This window comes from Platichthys flesus, chromosome 8 (genome assembly GCF_949316205.1).
Source record: "Platichthys flesus chromosome 8, fPlaFle2.1, whole genome shotgun sequence".
NCBI lineage: Eukaryota > Metazoa > Chordata > Actinopteri > Pleuronectiformes > Pleuronectidae > Platichthys > Platichthys flesus.
In genome coordinates, this window is record NC_084952.1 from 2,317,572 (window position 1) to 2,336,149 (window position 18,578).

At 44.6% G+C, this 18,578-nt stretch overlaps 1 protein-coding gene across 2 annotated transcripts in view; it reads left to right on the top strand.

Moving 5' to 3' along the window:
* Positions 1 to 8,978: 8,978 nt before the first annotated feature.
* Positions 8,979 to 18,578, top strand: part of LOC133959365 (complexin-2-like) — a 43,892-nt gene continuing 34,292 nt past the window's right edge. Inside the window, exons 1-2 of one of the 2 annotated variants that reach the window (XM_062394514.1) lie at positions 8,979 to 9,198; positions 10,063 to 10,182. In XM_062394514.1, the coding sequence (XP_062250498.1) occupies positions 10,152 to 10,182 (31 nt within the window). In that variant the 5' untranslated portion in view covers positions 8,979 to 9,198; positions 10,063 to 10,151. Of the gene's footprint in view, positions 9,199 to 9,595; positions 9,720 to 10,062; positions 10,183 to 18,578 lie in introns of those variants that run through there. The other variant, XM_062394515.1, reaches the window with a different exon arrangement.

Sequence of the window (18,578 nt, forward strand, 5' to 3'; positions counted from 1 at the left end):
CTTTAACAGAATGAGATATTTTATTCATGGGAAAAACGATTGATTTTATGCCGCTGCATTTTTCACATTTTCATTTCAGTCTTCGCAAGAAAGTCAAAGGTCAAATGAAGGGAGTGAAAATGATCCAGCGTGGAGATCTTGGTTTGGTCTTCAGGATCTTACTCAAGTGAAGAGCTGGTGAAGTTAGAAAAGATCTTCTATTTTAACAGTATTATTCCTTACGCAACTCTAAATGTAAGAAGACATTATTACAAAGTGTAAAGGTAAGAACAGAAGAGTCATGTGGTCAAAGGAAAACGTTTATTTAACAGGTTTTAATGTAGTTTAAAGACATGATACACATAATGTAGCTTTAACGCTGCTACCTGAGCTTTGCAGCTGTTATTCCATGTACCCACAATGAATTACAGACCATAATAACCTTCCAGACAACATACATGGGGGCTCAACACGTCGGTTTCTGCAGGCGTCAGCTCCTGGAGGCCGCTGCCTTTGCTGGATTGGCACCGCTGCAGGCGTGTGTGGCCTCGGGGGGGCTGGCCCACGTGGATTCAACCTGACGGGGATCGAACCGCTGCTGCAACCAGGCACGTCCGTCTGGACCTCGCGGTGAACACAACCAGCTTCATCCTGAAAGCACATCACTGGCTCTCATGCTCTTTCCCTGTTTCTCTCCTCTGGTGTGGTTTATAGTTTTTTTTTTTATCTGTGCAAAGTTAAAGAGGCAAGTTCACATTTACAGCATCATGACGAATTGAGAATCAACACAAAGAAAGACATGTGTTGAACAGACACTAAATTAATACATTTAGCTGACATGATTATTTGATTTATTAGACTAAATTTCTCTGTGTGCTCTGGGTCATAATATATTTGCACAGACGAGGACAAAGTGTCTCATCAGACAATTGTCTTCCCTGGTTGAGCTGAGCAGACGAACCTGAGCTCTCGTTCTGCTGCCGCGACAAAGTTTATCAGGTTGTTTGGATTAACAAGCTCCAGTTTATCTCCTCAGCCTCTAATTGCTCCTCCTGTGGAAGCTCCGGGGACGAATGAGGATTCATGTGCAGCCCACGATAACTGATGACTCGTCAGCTCTCCTGCAAAATGTGCTCACAGGCTCCCTCAAGAGAATCTGATTTGACCAAACTCTCTGTTTCACGAAGAGGCAAGGAGCCAAGTGCACCCCCCTGAACACTTTTAATAAACGACACCCCCGCACCACACCCCATGCTCAACACTCAGGGGTGAGGGACCGGTTGTTTATCAAATGCCTCTTGAGTGTGTGGAGGAGGAGGAGGAGGAGGAGGAGGAGGATGGTTGAGGAAAAGAGGAGCAGGAGGAGGAGGAGGAGTGGGAAGACGAGGAGGAGGAGGAGGAAGAGCAGGAGGAGGAGGGGGAGTGGGAGGAGGAGGAGGAGGAGGAAGAGGAAGAGCAGGAGGAGGAGGAGGAGGAGGAGGAAGAGCAGGACGAGGAGGGGGAGGAGGAGGAGGAAGAGCAGGAGGAGGAGGGGGAGTGGGAGGAGGAGGAGGAGGAGGAGGAGGAGGAGGAGGAAGAGGAAGAGCAGGAGGAGGAGGAGGTGAGTGCTGGCCTGCAGAGACAGATCCAAATAATCTTGCACTTGTTGTCTTGTTTCGAAATGTCAGTGAAGTAAAGGCCTTAAAATAAGATGCTTTTTGCAGAAGAAATACTTTGAGATATTGTCAAAAACCCAAATACCAAAAAGTGAACAAGATATTTCCATTGATACGATGATGAAGCCATAAATAAAACAAAGTATTTGAATCTCTAACTTACTGTAAACTTTATAAAAAGCTGAATCAAAGCAGTGAAACCTGCTGATGAGAAACATATTAAACAAGTTCAGAGATTTAACACACTGCAAAGTTTTGAATATTATTCTTCATGTGTTATTTCTAGTCTCTAGAAAATATCATAAAGCATTGGTTAAACCTTAATTTGGAATAATAATGATGATGCATATTATTCATCCATTCTACCTTTGTGCTACTTCACTGATATTTGAGGACTCAACATGTTTTTGGCGGCTGAATTAACTTCTGCTTTCCTTCCACCATTAAACTAAATGATGTTTGACTGGAACATGATTATAAATCTGTAAAAATGTCATTTACCAGAGTCGGTCCTGAACTATTAGTGTAAAAAGGAACCTGAATCTTCCCTGATCGCCAGCTGCACAGACTCCGGTTCGTATCATGATATTAAATTCATGTCGTCTTGACTCAACTCGTGTTTCTTGCACTGATACGATCATCGTCTCTGAAATAACGATGATTTTTCGGGGATCATCCACCGGCACACGTCAGTCACCGCATGTAAACCGTTGATGTTGTATCTTCTGATTCCAGCCGACTCCTTTGCTCAGTGTCACGATGCATCAGCACATCAGTCGTCCGTTCTCACGAGAGAATTAAACTGACAACCTCTCGACTCTGAACCCGTTCAACATCACGACCCAGATTCATCCCAGCAGCTCATTTCCTTCCACATGAACATCATCGCCCACGATTCATTTCCTCGTCATTAGAGCTGCGCTGCAGAACCGAATATTAGAAATGAGATAATAATGGGAAATATAAATCAGCTGATGCATGTGACTAAGATTAACTTCCACACGTCTGTTTATAGAATGTCTAATAGTGTAATAACCCATGTAGAAGAGGGAGAATAAATAATTTGACTGTCAAATTAATGATAATTTAGCCAACGTGATATAAGAAAAGAGGACGAATGGACGTATGAACCCTGGACAGGACGTAAAGGTGCCGTTAACAGGAGCCACTCAAGATTATAAAACTCACAGGAGCTCTGAGGAGGTGTATATAAGTTCTTAAAGTGTAAAAAACTATACACAAGCAATTTTGACCAGTCAGAGATGGTGAACTCATTATTGGTGAACCGAACTTCCCAGGCTACTTGGCAGCGTACTCTTGATGAGAGCTCTGACGGACAGAAAGTATCTAAAACGCTGAAAGTATGCTCAACCCTCAATAGAAAAGTTTGTTAAACAAGTTAGGAGTAAAGAGTTAAGTTGACAAAATGTGTTATGACCAGACAGCTGGAGCGTCTCCGAAAGGGCAGGACTGGTGTGGAGCTCCCAGTCGGCAGCGGTGGTCTCAAGCTGACTGGAGTCCCGGGAGGATCTCGACGTGGAGGCTGACAGGGTGTCGGAGGATGTGCTGGAGAAAGTTTGACCTGTGGCGGCTCCAGTTTACAGGACTGAAGAGGTCAGAGACCACAGCTGCAGGTTTGTTACTGAGAGAAGCTCTGAAAAGAAAACCAGCAGAAAAGAGATTTCTTGGATTACGTGTCCATCCACCCTGATGTGATACGTCTCTATGGATTCAACTTGGGTGTTTTGCTTTATTAGTTTAAAACATATATCAGTTGTAACAGTTAATGACAAAAGGCTCAGACTGAGATTTAGAGCTGCTCCCATCAGAAAGAACCTGTCTGAGCAGAGCCCCCTGGGAAATTAGGTAAAGCTGACAGGACCTGGCTCCAATCTAAATAAATAGGACCATGAAGGTCAAGGAAATCGTTCACTGCATCTATTGAATCATCAAATAAATTAGATTTGAAGGTTCGCTGTTGTTTCTTCTCTGAGTAGTAATCACATGATTTTGTTGCCAAGCACTTTAACCCCAAATCTATATGTTTGCTCCATTTCAACATTGATTCTGTGCAACATGTTCTTTTGAGATTCACTGGTGAGGAGACGTTAGTGTCGGGGGTTTGCTCCGTCACCAAGTCAGAGCGTCACACTCTGAGGTCGGATGAGAGAAGCAGTTTCAGAGTCATGGCCGTAATCATTGTGAACATGATTCTGCACTGGACCGATCGTCTGATTCCAGGGAAACAACGGAGCTTGTTCCAAAACAGCTGGAAACACATTCGTCTGGATCAGTCTGCAACTTTCCCTTCGCCTGTAGTGAGCTGTCAGACTTAAGAGGTGATGGAGTGCTACACCTCCAGTTCCAGGGCCCCACATCAACCCTGACTTCAATTTCTGGAGTAGGTAGGATTGATTTATTGACTCCTGCACACACAGCATCAATGGGTTAAGCTGCTGCAGCTCCATGTTGCAGCAGAGCAACACAAAAGGATCCAACTCAACCAAATCTGAATGAGGACGAGGAGCAACAGGCTTTTCAGGCTCCTTCTCATACATCACTGTTAAATCAAGAGGAGGCTGGATGCACATCACCACAACGCTTCAATCTCCATCGACTTCATCCTCCACGGTGAAGCTGCTGAGATGAGAAACACCCTTGATATCACAGATCTGGCTTGTGGGACCAACAAGGCCTCTGGGGGGGCAGGTCCAACGTAGACTCTTCATTGAGAGCGGTTTAATGGAGTAAGAATTCCTCTCTACAAAAGGTTCAATTCCTCAGTGATTATTTCTGCTCAACGTGTCAAGTTGTTTTGAATATTGACTCTTTACTGTGACTCTTCTTTGACTCGCAGCTCCACGGAGTTGATGAATTCGATTCAGAGCTGCCGATGTGTGAATAACTATCCATCGTTCAGACACATGTGATCCTCATGTGGTTACATTTAGGGATCAGACTGAGGCGAGTAGCAGAGAGGAAATTTGGCTGAAACGCACAAAACCACACACAGGCAGTAACAAGCATTCATCATCATCCTCCAGTGTCCAGGTCACACAGCCCGTCCTCTGGGGAAATCTGTGGGTTGAGCAAAGATCAGCGTCCACACGGGGGAATAAAGAACACGTCACAGCCGTGCCACCGGCTCCTCGGGCTGATTGACAGACCACCTCGCCACTGACATGCCCAGATCAGCTTCGGAGAGTCTGTGGTGATCCTGCGATGTCTGTGACTCAGAGCCAGAGCTCGTGTTCTGCCTGGAAAACAAAGATGTAACGCTCAACTGTCTGTACATGTGTTTCATGAGAGACGAGGCTGTGAGAGTGAGACGGGAGCATATAGAGCGTTAGAGTGGGTTTGAGTTGCATTAACAAGACGTCAGGGGAGTAAGTGTGAGACGGAGGGGAGAGGGTCAGAGGGTCTGTGCTTCCAGGAGGAGGTGGAGAGTTCCTGTTGTTGCTCCTTTGGCCGAGTGAATTCCCAGGGTTGTTGTGCGAGCATCACTTTGAGGTGAAGGTCGGCGTTAAGGTCGGGAATAAGAATTGGATTTGGAGAATCGGTGGAGCGTCAACTCGCCTGATCAAATACTTCACCTCTGTAGGTCTGTGTGAAGTTTAGACCAGAGACAGAGGTTTTATTAAACCATTAGAAAGATGGAACCAACTGTCTGATGGACATAATATCATCGTATTTTAATATATTTGATCATTTTACATATTTCAAATGTGTTATACAGATTTATCTTCTTTCATTTTCCTCTTCTAACTTCATTACCTCTTCCATTTGGCTTTTTTTAAATTAATTTGTGCATTCAATTTTGTCTGTATTGTTTTAAATGTCCTCAGACAACTTCTTGTACTGGACTCTGTTGAATCTTTTTCTAATGAACACAATGTGTTCTTAAGGAATGCACAGAAAACAAGTGTGTAAACTAAATTTTGTGTTAAAATACTTGTGTTGACCATAAAACAATATGAAGAGCAGAAATCTGAACTGAAAGACAAAGAAGCACTTAAAGATCTGCAGACGTCCTGATTACTTTCTGATCTATGACACCTTTAAGAACCACTGAAGGAAACACTGGTTAAGTAAAGCTCAGAATTGATTTGCTTCATGACTGGCAGATTGTTTGCTAAACTCTAATTTATATATAAATTGGGTAACGACTGATCTCAGCTGACAATTAATGCAGTAAGAAAATAATCAGCTTGTTTTTGTATCTGTGGTCGTTTCAGTGAATCAGACACCTGAGCAGCCTGAGGGACGTCTTCCTGAATCATTTAAGATTTTAAACAATAAACTCTTATTAATTTCTCACAGAAGAGAAGAAAATGGTAATTTTTATAATTATTTTCAAACTGCAGGATAAACAACTGCGTCCTAGTTCATTTATATAATTTCTTCATAATTTGTTAAATTCACAAACATCTGTCCAGTGTGAATCTGCTGAGTCACTGGTGCCTGTGTGTTTATCCCTCTGTGAAATGAATCTCAACACATTCTGCAAATCGACAAAACTCAAATTCCCACTGGACGTTCAATTCTGCCGTGACCGAATGGTTTGGAAAAAAGAAAATCACTTAATGTGAGTTACTATTGGTTTTGAATTCCTGATCAATACTCATCCCAGAGGCTGATGGAGTGGAAGCATGCAGAATGTGGGTGGATGCTAATGACCTCTGCCTCGACCAATGAGCATTACGGGAGGAAACAGCCTGAGGGAGCAATAACTGATCTGTGATCTGTGTAATTCTCTGATAGAATCAAATGAAGAGCAGCAACAGAATCAAACCATCATCCACCAGGTTTTTAGTTAGGTGCCAAATATTATATCTTTGTTCATTTCTATCAAACACATTAAATAGCTCAATGCGATCAAATAAACATGATATGCAAAATTCCGGATGCTCCAACAACGTCAGGGAATAAACATCGTAACTACATTTCCTGGACAGTAGCTAATGTTATTATTATAACTCTATTGTTTGAATGACAAATAACTTGCATATGTTTTCTTCTTTTACGATCTGGTTGCTAGAAGCAGGTGTGATGACGTGAATTCTACATCCACTTCATCTGAATATATAAATCTAATAAATCCATTGATACTAGATCACATGAATATCAAACAAACATGAAATAATCATAATATCAAACGTTTTTCTTTAAACCTCTTAAACCACTAACGTAAGATTGTGCACATGAGTTTTTGTATGAGCAGCGGCGATATGTGCTGGGTTTGAAGCATGATACAGTGAGGCTGAAAAGTCTGAGCTGAAAATACACTGTATATGGATATGGATATATAAATATATATATATATATAGTCAGTGCACTGGAGCAAGTATGTGACAGTGTCATACACAATGGATGAATGTGTCTCTTTCTGCTCCCAGATCTGCAGCTGGACTCACAAATGCAGAAAGACATCTGCAGGAGTTGGAGGTTCCTCACGGAGCTGATGAGGAACCAGGCCGGTTCAAAATCAACAGCAGAGAAGAAGACTTTCTGTTCTGGGCCTTCTCTGATTTCATAGATGCTCCAATAGTTTATCTCTGAAGTGGACCTTGGACAGAAAGAAGAAACATGAATGTTACATTGGTTTGACGAGTGATTCAAGCAATCAGACTCTGAACATAATGTTCCATGATTCAATGGAGGTTCATTGTTTCTCTATCAAGCCGCATGACAAGAGAAAAAACGAATTACTGCTCAATAGAAGGTTGAATGAAGGTTGCTAATAGACAAAGTGATGTGTAGTAAGTGTTGTTCCTCTTGATAATGCTGAGGTTACACATTCAAAGCAGCTGTAGTGATTCAAATCTGTGTCCCTCTCACTGTGCACGAGAAAGTGTGTTCCATATCTGAGACGAGTTTGACAAACACTACGATTAGCTTCAGAGAATGTGGAAGGCCCTTCTCCCAACCACTCAAATCCTCCATTCACTGATACTCATCTACACTTTACCACTCTTTACCACCACTATCGGCATTATGAAAGTAATACATGTTATTTACCTTAAAGTACATCATAAATAAAAGCCTTGACGGGAATAAATAAAGTAAAACCAAATGTTAAACTCAGATTGGGGGACAAAGACATCTATCAATACAACATATGAACCACAATATACGTTCAGAGGTAAAACCAAGGTTACAATCTGAATAAGAAGAATAGACCCCCGACAATATCTGTGAACACAAGAGTGACTGAAAGTAAAACCCAAGATTAACAGATAAAAAAAAACAAAAAACTTTTGGTTGAAGAAAAGTATTTCATCCATTAAATCTACAATTTGTAGGAATGCAATGACAATTCCCTTTAAATCAAATGATAATATAGAAACTGGACTGAGTACTGAGCCTCATAGCTATAGAACACATCGAAGGACAATCAAAGCAATCACATTACAGATCTATAGTAGATTAGCTCACTAAAGAATTACCACTGACCGCACATGCAGACTTGAGGTGAAAAGGAAACAACAGGTCAAAAGATCAAGATGGATTTTTGGAGCTTGATTGAACTTAAGAAGGCTGTTGGGCCTTGGTGTATAGAATGTGATATATATTCTAGTTTTTAATGCAACTGAAATGCTTTGCCTTGCTGTTAGTAATATGATAGCTTGCACAGATCTATAATCTGGGGCCTCATCTTCTTCTAGGTAATGTCGGGGCCCAGTAGCAGCACCTGCTTTGTTTATCCCCGTCAGTGCCTCTCTGATGTTCCACAGAGCAGATAAATAACCTGACCCTGCTGTGAGGATCCCTCTTTCCATTGCCGCCCCTGTCCCTGGCAGACCCTGTGCCCACCACTGATAGTGTGTGAATGTAATCATGTTGCAATGGAACACGAGCGATAACAATCACCAGACGCTATTCAGCTCCCACTCTACGATTCCCCGTAGCAACATGAAGGGAACCCCACTGGAACATTTTGTGATTCTGCACATCCCGCCACCTGCATGCAGACACAGACCAACCAGGGGAGATCAAGCGACATCTTCTTCCCTCCACATCAATCAAGTCCCCGGTACATTGTGCCAGCCGAGTCCCTTCGGAAAGACGGGGTGTGGTGGGGGGGCTGTCAGAGAAAGGACTGCAGGTTGGTCTCTCATCTATCGGTCAGAGGAGACGTTGGTGGGACGTCTGTCTCCTTGTCCCTCCGTGTGATTCAGTCCTTCCTTCCCATCACGGTGTGAACGGCAGCTGCTTCACAACCACCACCCCCCTACCCCCTCTTCTACTCCTCCTCTTTCTCTCTACGTGTGAGTGTGTGTATGTGTGAGCGTGGTTGTGTGTGAGCGTGGTTGTGTGTGCGTGTGTGTGCAGGAAGACGAGGCGGCAGTCAGCAGGAAGCACCAAGGACGTCCTTTTTCTAGCCCCGGGATTCCAGCTGGAGATGCGAGGGAAGAGCAGTTCGATTCTCCCCGTGCTGCCTGAGCCTGCTGCGGGATAACTTCTCTCCGGAGGCTGCTGCCGCTGAAGCTCCGCGCCCCCCATTCCTCGACCGCTGCGTGTCACATAGTGAAGCCGGATTTCGGAGCCTGTCGCCGGGACGGAGGTAAATCGACGCTCGGTGCGGGGGTTCGGGGAGCTGTCCAGTCGCGGCGGTGCTGAAAACCAGTCGACTCGGATCAAACGAGGAAGTGCACGCGTATCTCTGCGTTTCACAACCACGCACACGCACGGTCGGGTCGACGCTGAGCATATATTTACCGCAATTCCTCGCACGTGTAGGTGTAAACGTGCACGCACGAGTGTGCTCCGCTGTTGCTGCTTAATTAACGTTATTGGTGGGATTTCTGACTCCAATGTCTCTAATTGAGAAGTTTGACCACATGACGAGGACACGTCGGTGGTTCGGTCCAGCAGGTGAGACAGTGGACTGTCCTGCCGGGCCGAGCACGTGCACCGTGCACTTTCCCCCAAAGTGGCTCCGGGCACGTAGAGGTTACTGCTGACTGTCGTGACACTCAGTCCCGCCACCGCCTGACACCGCAACACACAAGTGTCCGGGTCCTCTCGCTCGATCGCAGGGACACGTTGAGCCGTCGCTGCCGATTCGCGCTGTATATTCGACAGGTTCGGTGTTTTCCTGTGTTTTCCGTTGGTCTCCGGTTGAGATTGAACCATTGACCTCGGTGTCCTTCAGTCGTGGCATTGAAGAAACGAGCCCGACACACGGACGCAGACTCATTGAGCTGATTTGTGACAGTTTAGCTCCGTGCAAACTAAACGCGTGGAGACGTTTAACAGATTATGCTTTGATTATTCTATTATTTGTATCATTTAGAAAAAATAAGTTTGTACTTAATGGTATATAGAATCACCTGTATCCCAATATGTGGGTTTTCTCCCTGTCCTTGTGTATTTAAAGCTTTTCACCATTTATCCTTTTCATGAGGCAAATGTCTTTTCTTCCCAGATCTGACAACAAAGGACTTCCACTTTTCCTGCAACTATTGAATGTAACATTGCTCGGATAAAGAAGGCAGGGAATTAAAAGCCATCATCATGAATTTCGTTATGAAACAAGCGTTGGGAGGTAAGTTTGACTTTATATTTTTTCTCATATTTTGCGTCACTGAGTCTGATGGTGCCTCTTCCTTGGGGCGGGGGTGTTGTTGTGTTGCTCCTCCTGAACTTCTGTCGCACTGTTTGATATCCAGTGTGTTTCCAATTTCATGTGTTGCTGCACAGATTCACACATCATCATTATTACCATTCGATCCCGGACAGATGCAGTGTTGGAAATCAGGTTGTTGTGTGTTTTTTCCACATCTGCTGCCGGCTCGCTGCACACATGGCGCAGTTGACCCCCGGGGCGCACCGAGTACAGTTTACTGTAACAGGCCGGTAATTTGTAATATAGACTGAACCGTTGTGGCAAAAGGACATTTCATGTTCCAGTGAGACCTGCTGAGCCGGAGGTGTTAAAACAGGTCTCAGTCTTATACCGTTAATCAGATGGTGCTGCCTCTTGACAGTGACTCTCATCTCCACGCTGCTGAGTACACATATTTCCACGTGAAGGGGGAACAAAGACAATCAAGGCACAATCTAATCCTCCATCATTCCATTCCTCTACGCAGGCACGTGAATGATTATTTAATTGCTTCTTCTGCGACAACTCCCTGGACGAGATTATCATAACAGAGTAATGGATTTTGAAGGAATACGGACTTGTTATCATGAATGAATATGCCGATGGTGCAGTGGAAGGTGAAAGGACCTGAGTGGTTTTCAGTGGCAGAGATGCTGGACTGAGATTTGTCTGTGTTTGGAGTTTGTGTTTGCACGGAGCAGAGTGGAATCACGACATCTGCCTTTCTTTGTATCTTTGTGAGATGATCAGACTCTGAAGAACCTGCACTGATGTTTCTTGGTACATCAACTTATTTAAGTTCCATTGGTAATATCTAAGGAAACTGTCATTGCTTATTATTCAAATGTGGCTAAACCCTGATTGGTGCATGTGACAACTACTTTGTTCATCGGAGCCACGCCCACCTCAAATCACTGTCAACAGCAGATTCAAAACCACCAAAGACATAAATCTCTCAGTTGGAATATTGAATAGGATTCTCACATTTGGTCCAAACTGAGAATGCGATCAACAACATGTTTTTTGACCTTTGAAATTTTCATTTTACTCGTCCGAGATTGTTTTTCAAAATGACTTCATAAAAATCCACAAGGCTGCAGCAACTGTTGCGTCATCGGAGCCGTGGGATGATGTAACTGTGACACTAGAGAGCGGCGCTCGGTTCACGTGTCATAATAAAACCTGATGTTCAGATAAAGAGAACGATATGAGCTCATGAGATGGTTCCTGCTTAATGTCATCACTAATAAGAACACAAACCATAACACCATTTCAATAACACTTACATTTCTGCCTGTTTTGTCAAATGGGATAAAATGAGTAAAGTTTTATCAGGTGTAGATTTCAGCACAAAAATAAGAACCTAAGAACTGTCTACCGCTGGGCTCCTGCAAAGCTCCACATCAATAAAGCCAACGAGTCAAATCCGCTGAACTTTGCATAAAAGAAATTTCACACATGAGGAAGAACCCGTCTGTTTTGGCCGAGGTCTTCACCTGAGGCTCAGTTTTTCTTTCCGTCTCGGGGAGCAGTTTTTTTTTTCGGTTCCTCTTTAAGGAGTAATGAGTTTTCAGTGTGCAGTGGATTAGCTGTGGGCCATTATCTCACGTCTCGCTTTCTCTCCACGCTCCGAGGAGAAACTCACACTCCATCTGCTCACACATCCAGGCGGTGATTCCTGATCTGTTTTCTGCAGCGAGCAGCGAGTCGTCCCTCGGCACCGAGGTGGCACTCGTCTCTGTCACCCACGACCTTCACAGTCTTTAAAATGCATGAGACGTTACCGACCCTAGAAGAGAAGAAGCCTCATCCACTCATACCCTTTACTCAGACTATGCAGGCTGCCTGGTCGTCCATTAGCCACCACCAAATGTGTATTTAATAGTAACTTCACATATGTAAACAACCTGGCAGGTGCTGCTAACTAGTGGTCACAACTTGGTCCTCCTCCATCTGACCACGGTGGTGATGAAGGTTGTGGTGACACCAGGATTTCTCTCATTTAAAGAGTGAAGTGAGTCTATCAAGGAAATTCAAGCCGCCAAGAATTTTAAGGGAACCTGAACTTTTCATGCTTTTGATTTGGACCCTCATGGAAACACTGAGAGGACGCCTGCCGTCCCCACACCTCCGATTTGGAAGCTCTGGCCGAAGCTTATCAGTGTAGAGAGGAAAGCAAATGAGGAATTGATTGAATCTGCCGGGTAGTTAGAGCATTTTGTGTGTGTGTGTGTGTGTGTTTGTGTGTTTGTGTGTGTGTGTGTGTGTGTGTGTGTGTGTGTTTGTGTGTAACTGGAAGCAGTGCCCAAGGGAGAGCAGAGGATTTATTGCAGATGACATCATCAAAAGTGCTCGTAAACAGAATTCAGCTCTCTCTCTCGACTCGATGCAGCTACAACACCCTCCTCCTCCTCCTCCTCTGGAATCTCTGCCCTCGGAGGAAGAGGAGGAGGAGAACGAGGGTGTAGGAGGAGATGAAAAGTGACAAATTGATCTTTAAAACTGGGTGTTATATCATCAGCGGCTGACGGCAGAGGTTGTGTAGATGCGATGCACTCTGGACCAGCAGAGGCTGTAATCTCAGTTTAATGGGAGATGTTTCCTCGTCAGCCACGGAGATCCCCTCTTACTCTTCCTCCCTCACCCTACTTCTCATCATTCCTTCCTTCTTCATCCTTTTCATTGACGCCTCTCTTCCTTGAACACTCCCTTCCTCACCTACTTCTTTTCTCAGTCACGTTTCCTCAAGCCTTTCAACACCTTTCTCACTTCCCCCTCTCATCTCCCCGTACAGCTCCCAAGACCCCCTCTCTCCTTTTGTGTCATTCTCTCTCTCCTGTCTTTACTCCTCCATCCTTCACTTTGACTTTTACTTGCTGTCTTTCCTCCCTCCATCCCTCCCTCCCTCCCTCCCTCCCTCCCTCCCTCCCTCTCTCCCTCCCTCCCTCCCTCCCTCCTTTCCTTCCCTCAGCGATTACAGTAAATCTAAAGGGCGAGGCAAGGAAACCTCAATTTGGCAGCCACAGGGGAAACAGGGATGTGTGTGTCTGTGTGTGAGTCTGTGTTTGCTCGTGTGTGGTAATAGCAAGTCAGAGAAGAAGGACTGGGGTGGGGCTGGTCGTAAGGTCGTAAATTGTTGAGCAACACACCAATGCAGCACAGGAACACAAACCGAGGACAAAAACATAAAAAAATTCATACCTACCAACAAACTGATAAACAATCCCACACACGCACACAATCACAGACACACACAGAGGGGGTCCTAATGAGTGGGATGCGACTAACCTCCCTCCCGGTTGAAACCCTCAGCAGGGGAACGCTGAGGGGAGCGTGTCGCAGTACAGATGGAGCAGCAGCAGCACCGAAGCCTTGGACACACATCGACTGCACAAACGTGTAAACACTCTGTAAGAAGACAAACTTCAGTGTGTACACAAAACACAACACTGGATAATAATAGTGGATGCGCCACAGAGCACTCGGGCAGAATGTATATACAGAGACGTACACACCAGGAGTCAGGGATTTGAAGTTTTTACATTTGAGTTTCTCTTTATGACTCATGGCTTCATTTCCTGTCCGGAGAAGCAATTCACGGAGGAATCTTTAGGAGCTGAGTGATGGAAGAACTTTTTTAATCCAAAATACACTTTGAGACAATGTGGAGCAGCTATAAGCCTCCCTCATCCTTACCCACCTCCCCAACCCTCAGTCCTTCTTCTCTCCTCCCTACACTACTCCCTCAGTATTCCTTCCCTCATCCCCTCCTCCCTACCCCTCGTCCCTCATCCTTACCCACCTCCTCAGCCCTCAGTCCTTCTTCTCTCCTCCCTACCCTCATCCCTCAGTATTCCTTCCCTCCTCCCTACCCTCATCCCTCAGTATTCCTTCCCTCCTCCCTACCCTCATCCCTCAGTATTCCTTCCCTCCTCCCTACCCTCATCCTTACCCACCTCCTCAGCCCTCAGTCCTTCTTCTCTCCTCCCTACCCTCATCCCTCAGTATTCCTTCCCTCATCCCCTCCTCCCTACCCCTCGTCCCTCATCCTTACCCACCTCCTCAGCCCTCAGTCCTTCTTCTCTCCTCCCTACCCTCATCCCTTAGTATTCCTTCCCTCATCCCCTCCTTCCTACCCCTCGTCTCTCATCCTTACCCACCTCCCCATCCCTCAGTCCTCTTCTCTCCTCCCTACCCTCATCCCTCAGTATTCCTTCCCTCCTCCCCTCCTCCCTACCCCTCGTCTCTCATCCTTACCCACCTCCCCATCCCTCAGTCCTCCTTCTCTCCTCCCTCCTTCCTACCCCTCGTCCCTCATCCTTACCCACCTCCTCACCCCTCATTATTCACCCCAGTATGGAGTCTCCCTCCGACACCAGTGCATCCTCATGGACCAGCCAATAAGATCTTCACCTCAACCGATTTCCACTTGGCGTCCATTCAATTTCAACAAACAAATGAATCAGATTTTGTTGGAACACTGTGTTTATTCAGGACATGTCTACTGAGCACAAATGCTTCTGTCAACCTGATCTGTTTCTCATTTGAACAACTTTACTTCATCTGTGGTAACGAAGGTCATGGAACCGAACCAAGGATTTACACTTACCATCAGAAACCACTTCTCGAACCTAAGGCCACCAGGGCCCTTTAAGAGATGTCAGTATATTAAAAAAAATAAGGTAAAACAGACTTTTGGATCAAATCTGTCTTGGTTTTGGTATTGATTTGTATTTCATTACACAATACACAGGGATAGAGATCAGAACGTTTTAACAAGATATGTGTCTCTTCAACCAAGTAGAATTAATGATCATGTCATAATGTTGTGTAATCACAGAATCATTGTGACACTAAACACTTTTCAACACTTCCATGCAAATGAGCTAATGTGGTCGTCATGGTTACATGTAAAACGTGCAGTAACTGTAAAGTGTCATCAGCAATATTAATATTGTGTAGCACAGTAATATAATGTGGGTCTTTACTGTTGGAGGTGATTCCACTGTGTTGTGGTCGTGCGGTCACACAGGAGGTTAAACATAATTATCCTTAAGGATTAATTAGAATAGGCTGACGAGCCCAGGAGAGTAGAAGTATATGAAGATGTAGAACTCCTGTGCGCTCACCCCCCCCCTGTATCTGTTTACACCTAGACAGAGTGAAATATGTGTTGTGTTAACGTGTGGGGACATGTTTTGTGTTTTTTAACGTTAACGTGCTTAAACAAACCAACATCTGTAAATCAGCAACCATTACAAGCCCTCTTCCTCTTGTCCTTCCTCTTATTATTCCTTTTCCATCCTCTTCTCCTGCTTCACATCTACCAATCCTGCTCTGTCCACTCTGGGCTAATGAGGGTTATATGTGCTGGGTCTTTATGAGACTCCGTCCTCCGTCTTTAAAAGAGCTGCGGGACAGATTCATAACCACACAGCAGTTAGAGCTGATTGTAAAAGCGTAATCATTTTTCTTTTTATATTAAACTATGGTTCAAACTATGGATACATGGCCATGTGTAGCTTTAATGGATTTTTTTTAATGCAGCTGCAGACTCAATGTGACTGTGATATTATGAGATGTTTTAAAGCCCCTCAGCTCTGCAGGGAGGACGTTTCCCAAATGTTTTCAAAAATGCAAATCGTGTCCACTCTTAGTTTGAACCAGTAACGTGGATCGTACCTTATTCAGGAGCAGACCTCTTACCCACAAGCTAAGATAACGTGACATGTAATTCCTATACAACACTCGCTTCCTGCTGGATTTCATTTGGAAAACCTTTGCGCATGGGTGGGCAGTGAGTCCGTGAGCAATTCAAATGAGTTCCTTCACACTTAACTGGCTTCTGGTTGACGTGGCATGTTAGAATAATGTTTTATGGGGGACATCAACCCATTTTAATGCAATTCAGAGGGGGAGGCTGTGTAATCTGATAAATTGAGGTGCGGTAATGATATCTGCCCTCGATAGACACCTCCACTGCACAGCTCACTGGCTTTTATGGCTCCTGCTGCAGAGCCACCGTTTGGAACAACAGCATTCAAATACAAATCTGCACTGAAATGTTCAGTGTTGAAGCAAAACTTTGGGCTTTTTTTGCTTTAATGTTAATAAGAATTCTAATTTCATATCATTTTCCCCAGCGAAATTTCAACCTGAATAACTCTGTCACTTTTTAAGTCAGCGAACAGCAGACGTCTTAAAGTTCACAGATCTCACCTGATAATAAGCCGCTCGATGGTGAAACACGTAGAAATGTGTTAATATTGTAATAAGATTTATGTGTTACAATTATGAGCAGGAGACATGGATCATTATTATCTAACAAGAACAACTCCTCCGGTGGATTGAGACATCGAAGATATGAAACATCTGCAGCTGAGGAGTTTTATTTTTTGATTTCCTGAACCTGAAGGAAACTTATAACTAATATAAATCACATCTGGATTTTAAAGAGAAAGGGGATGGCACTGAGTGGTTCATTGCAGGTTATGACATAATTTTTTTTATAACAAATAATCAACGTTATAAATAGAAATAATAAAGGATAAAACTTCAGTAAATCTCTGGTTTACCGTCTCTTTTGGAACGTGGCTCTTCTCAGTGTCGTTTCCAGTGAATTCTCAGTGACACTCACTCGATTTGGTGAAACGAATGCAGAGCAGCACTTTGTATCATTTCTCTCAGATGTTATTTATAACACACGCCTGCTTTGCCTTTTCCCTTCAGCCCACTCAGAGCTCACTGCAGGTTTGTGTGTGAATTATGTTTCTATATCACTGTGAAAAGCAGAAAAAGATCAGACTCCCTTTTCTTCCCGAACACCCCCCCCCCCCTCCCTCCTGAAGGGGACGGCTTTAAAAAACAATGTCAGACTGCAGATGATTGATGTATTGATATTTCACTTGTCCCCACGGTGCAGCTTCTCACCCTGAAGGTCCTCATGTCGCTCTCTGTGTTGCGTCTGTGTTACGATCACGCTGAAGTGACAGTGACCGACCGGAGGCTGTTTTCTGAACCGCGACACGCTGACCACTACAGCCGCGTCCAAAAGATCTGGTTCTGCAACTGGTGACGGCGCCTGTGGCTCAAACAGTCTGAGCTGTTGTCAGCAATTAAAACAGGAAAGCCTTCCCTTTAGCCTTATCTGGCTCCGGCTCTATTTGAGGAGCACATGCCCTTTTTGCAGAAGCTGAGTTTTTTCTTCTCAATCTGATCTGATTTGGTTTATTTTTAAATTTCTCCTCATGATATGATATTAGCTGTTAGTTTGTTTATTTGCTGTAAAAAAAACTACCCACACATCATTAATGCAGTTATCCAGGAAGGAAAGACGCTTCTCGATTCCAGCTATGTAGCCGACCAAGTTATATATTTTACCAAGTTAATGAAGTATTTTCTACTTCACAGTACTGGAGGATGTTTTTCAAGCCCAGAGGTGTGAAAAGGCCCAAACTGCAGAATGCTTAACACTCTGTCTACACCTGAGATGCACTTTCACAGCCCACGACGTCGACTTGATGAATCGAGGACACCAGAAGGTCTGAGGAACGAGACAGACCCCTCTCTCCCAGTTCTGTACAGATGTGTGAGGATGCTTAGAAACATCTCAACACTTAATGTCTCAGGTTTGTCTGGGTTCTCTTGGCTGCAGCCGTCCCCCACCACCCACATCCCCTCTGTGCACAGCAGGAGTAGATTTCTCCCTCATGTACTTATGACAATGGATCGACACTCTACAGTCTGTGGGGGTTTCTGCCCTGCAACAGCCTGCCGGGGGGGGGGGGGGGGGGGGCAGCCGGTACAAGAACTGCAGAGGGAAATCCCCATGGGGGCGACGTGGCTGTCAATCACAGCTTTTCATTTCCTCCTCTGTGGGGAAACATTAGCAGGGATATAAGTGGAATGGAAAATAGTCACCTGTGCAGCTGAATGCACAGGAAACACACACACGAGCTGCGTGAGTGACAGTTGTTCATTCGGTTCCTTTAAGGTTTCACCAACATGTCAGATCGGTCCACGCACAGCTGGAAGGTTTTCAGACCCACTCTCTTATAGCTAGAGCTCCAAAGTATGAACTGATAAACATATTGTGACTGAGACATGATCTCTTCTGGGATGTTCCCTCTATCAGTCTGTGTGATCACGGGGACTCGACGTCTAACTAGTAATAGGTTTGAACATCAAGAAAGTAAGAAGCATCACAGAGCATATTTGAACAATTGTTTTCCCAACACTTCTTTTTAGCTCTGTTTTGGTCTCCACCAGCTCCTGAGGGAAACATCCGGTGTTTATCAGCTAAAACAGGAGATTTGTCAGTGAGACTTGGTTCTAGG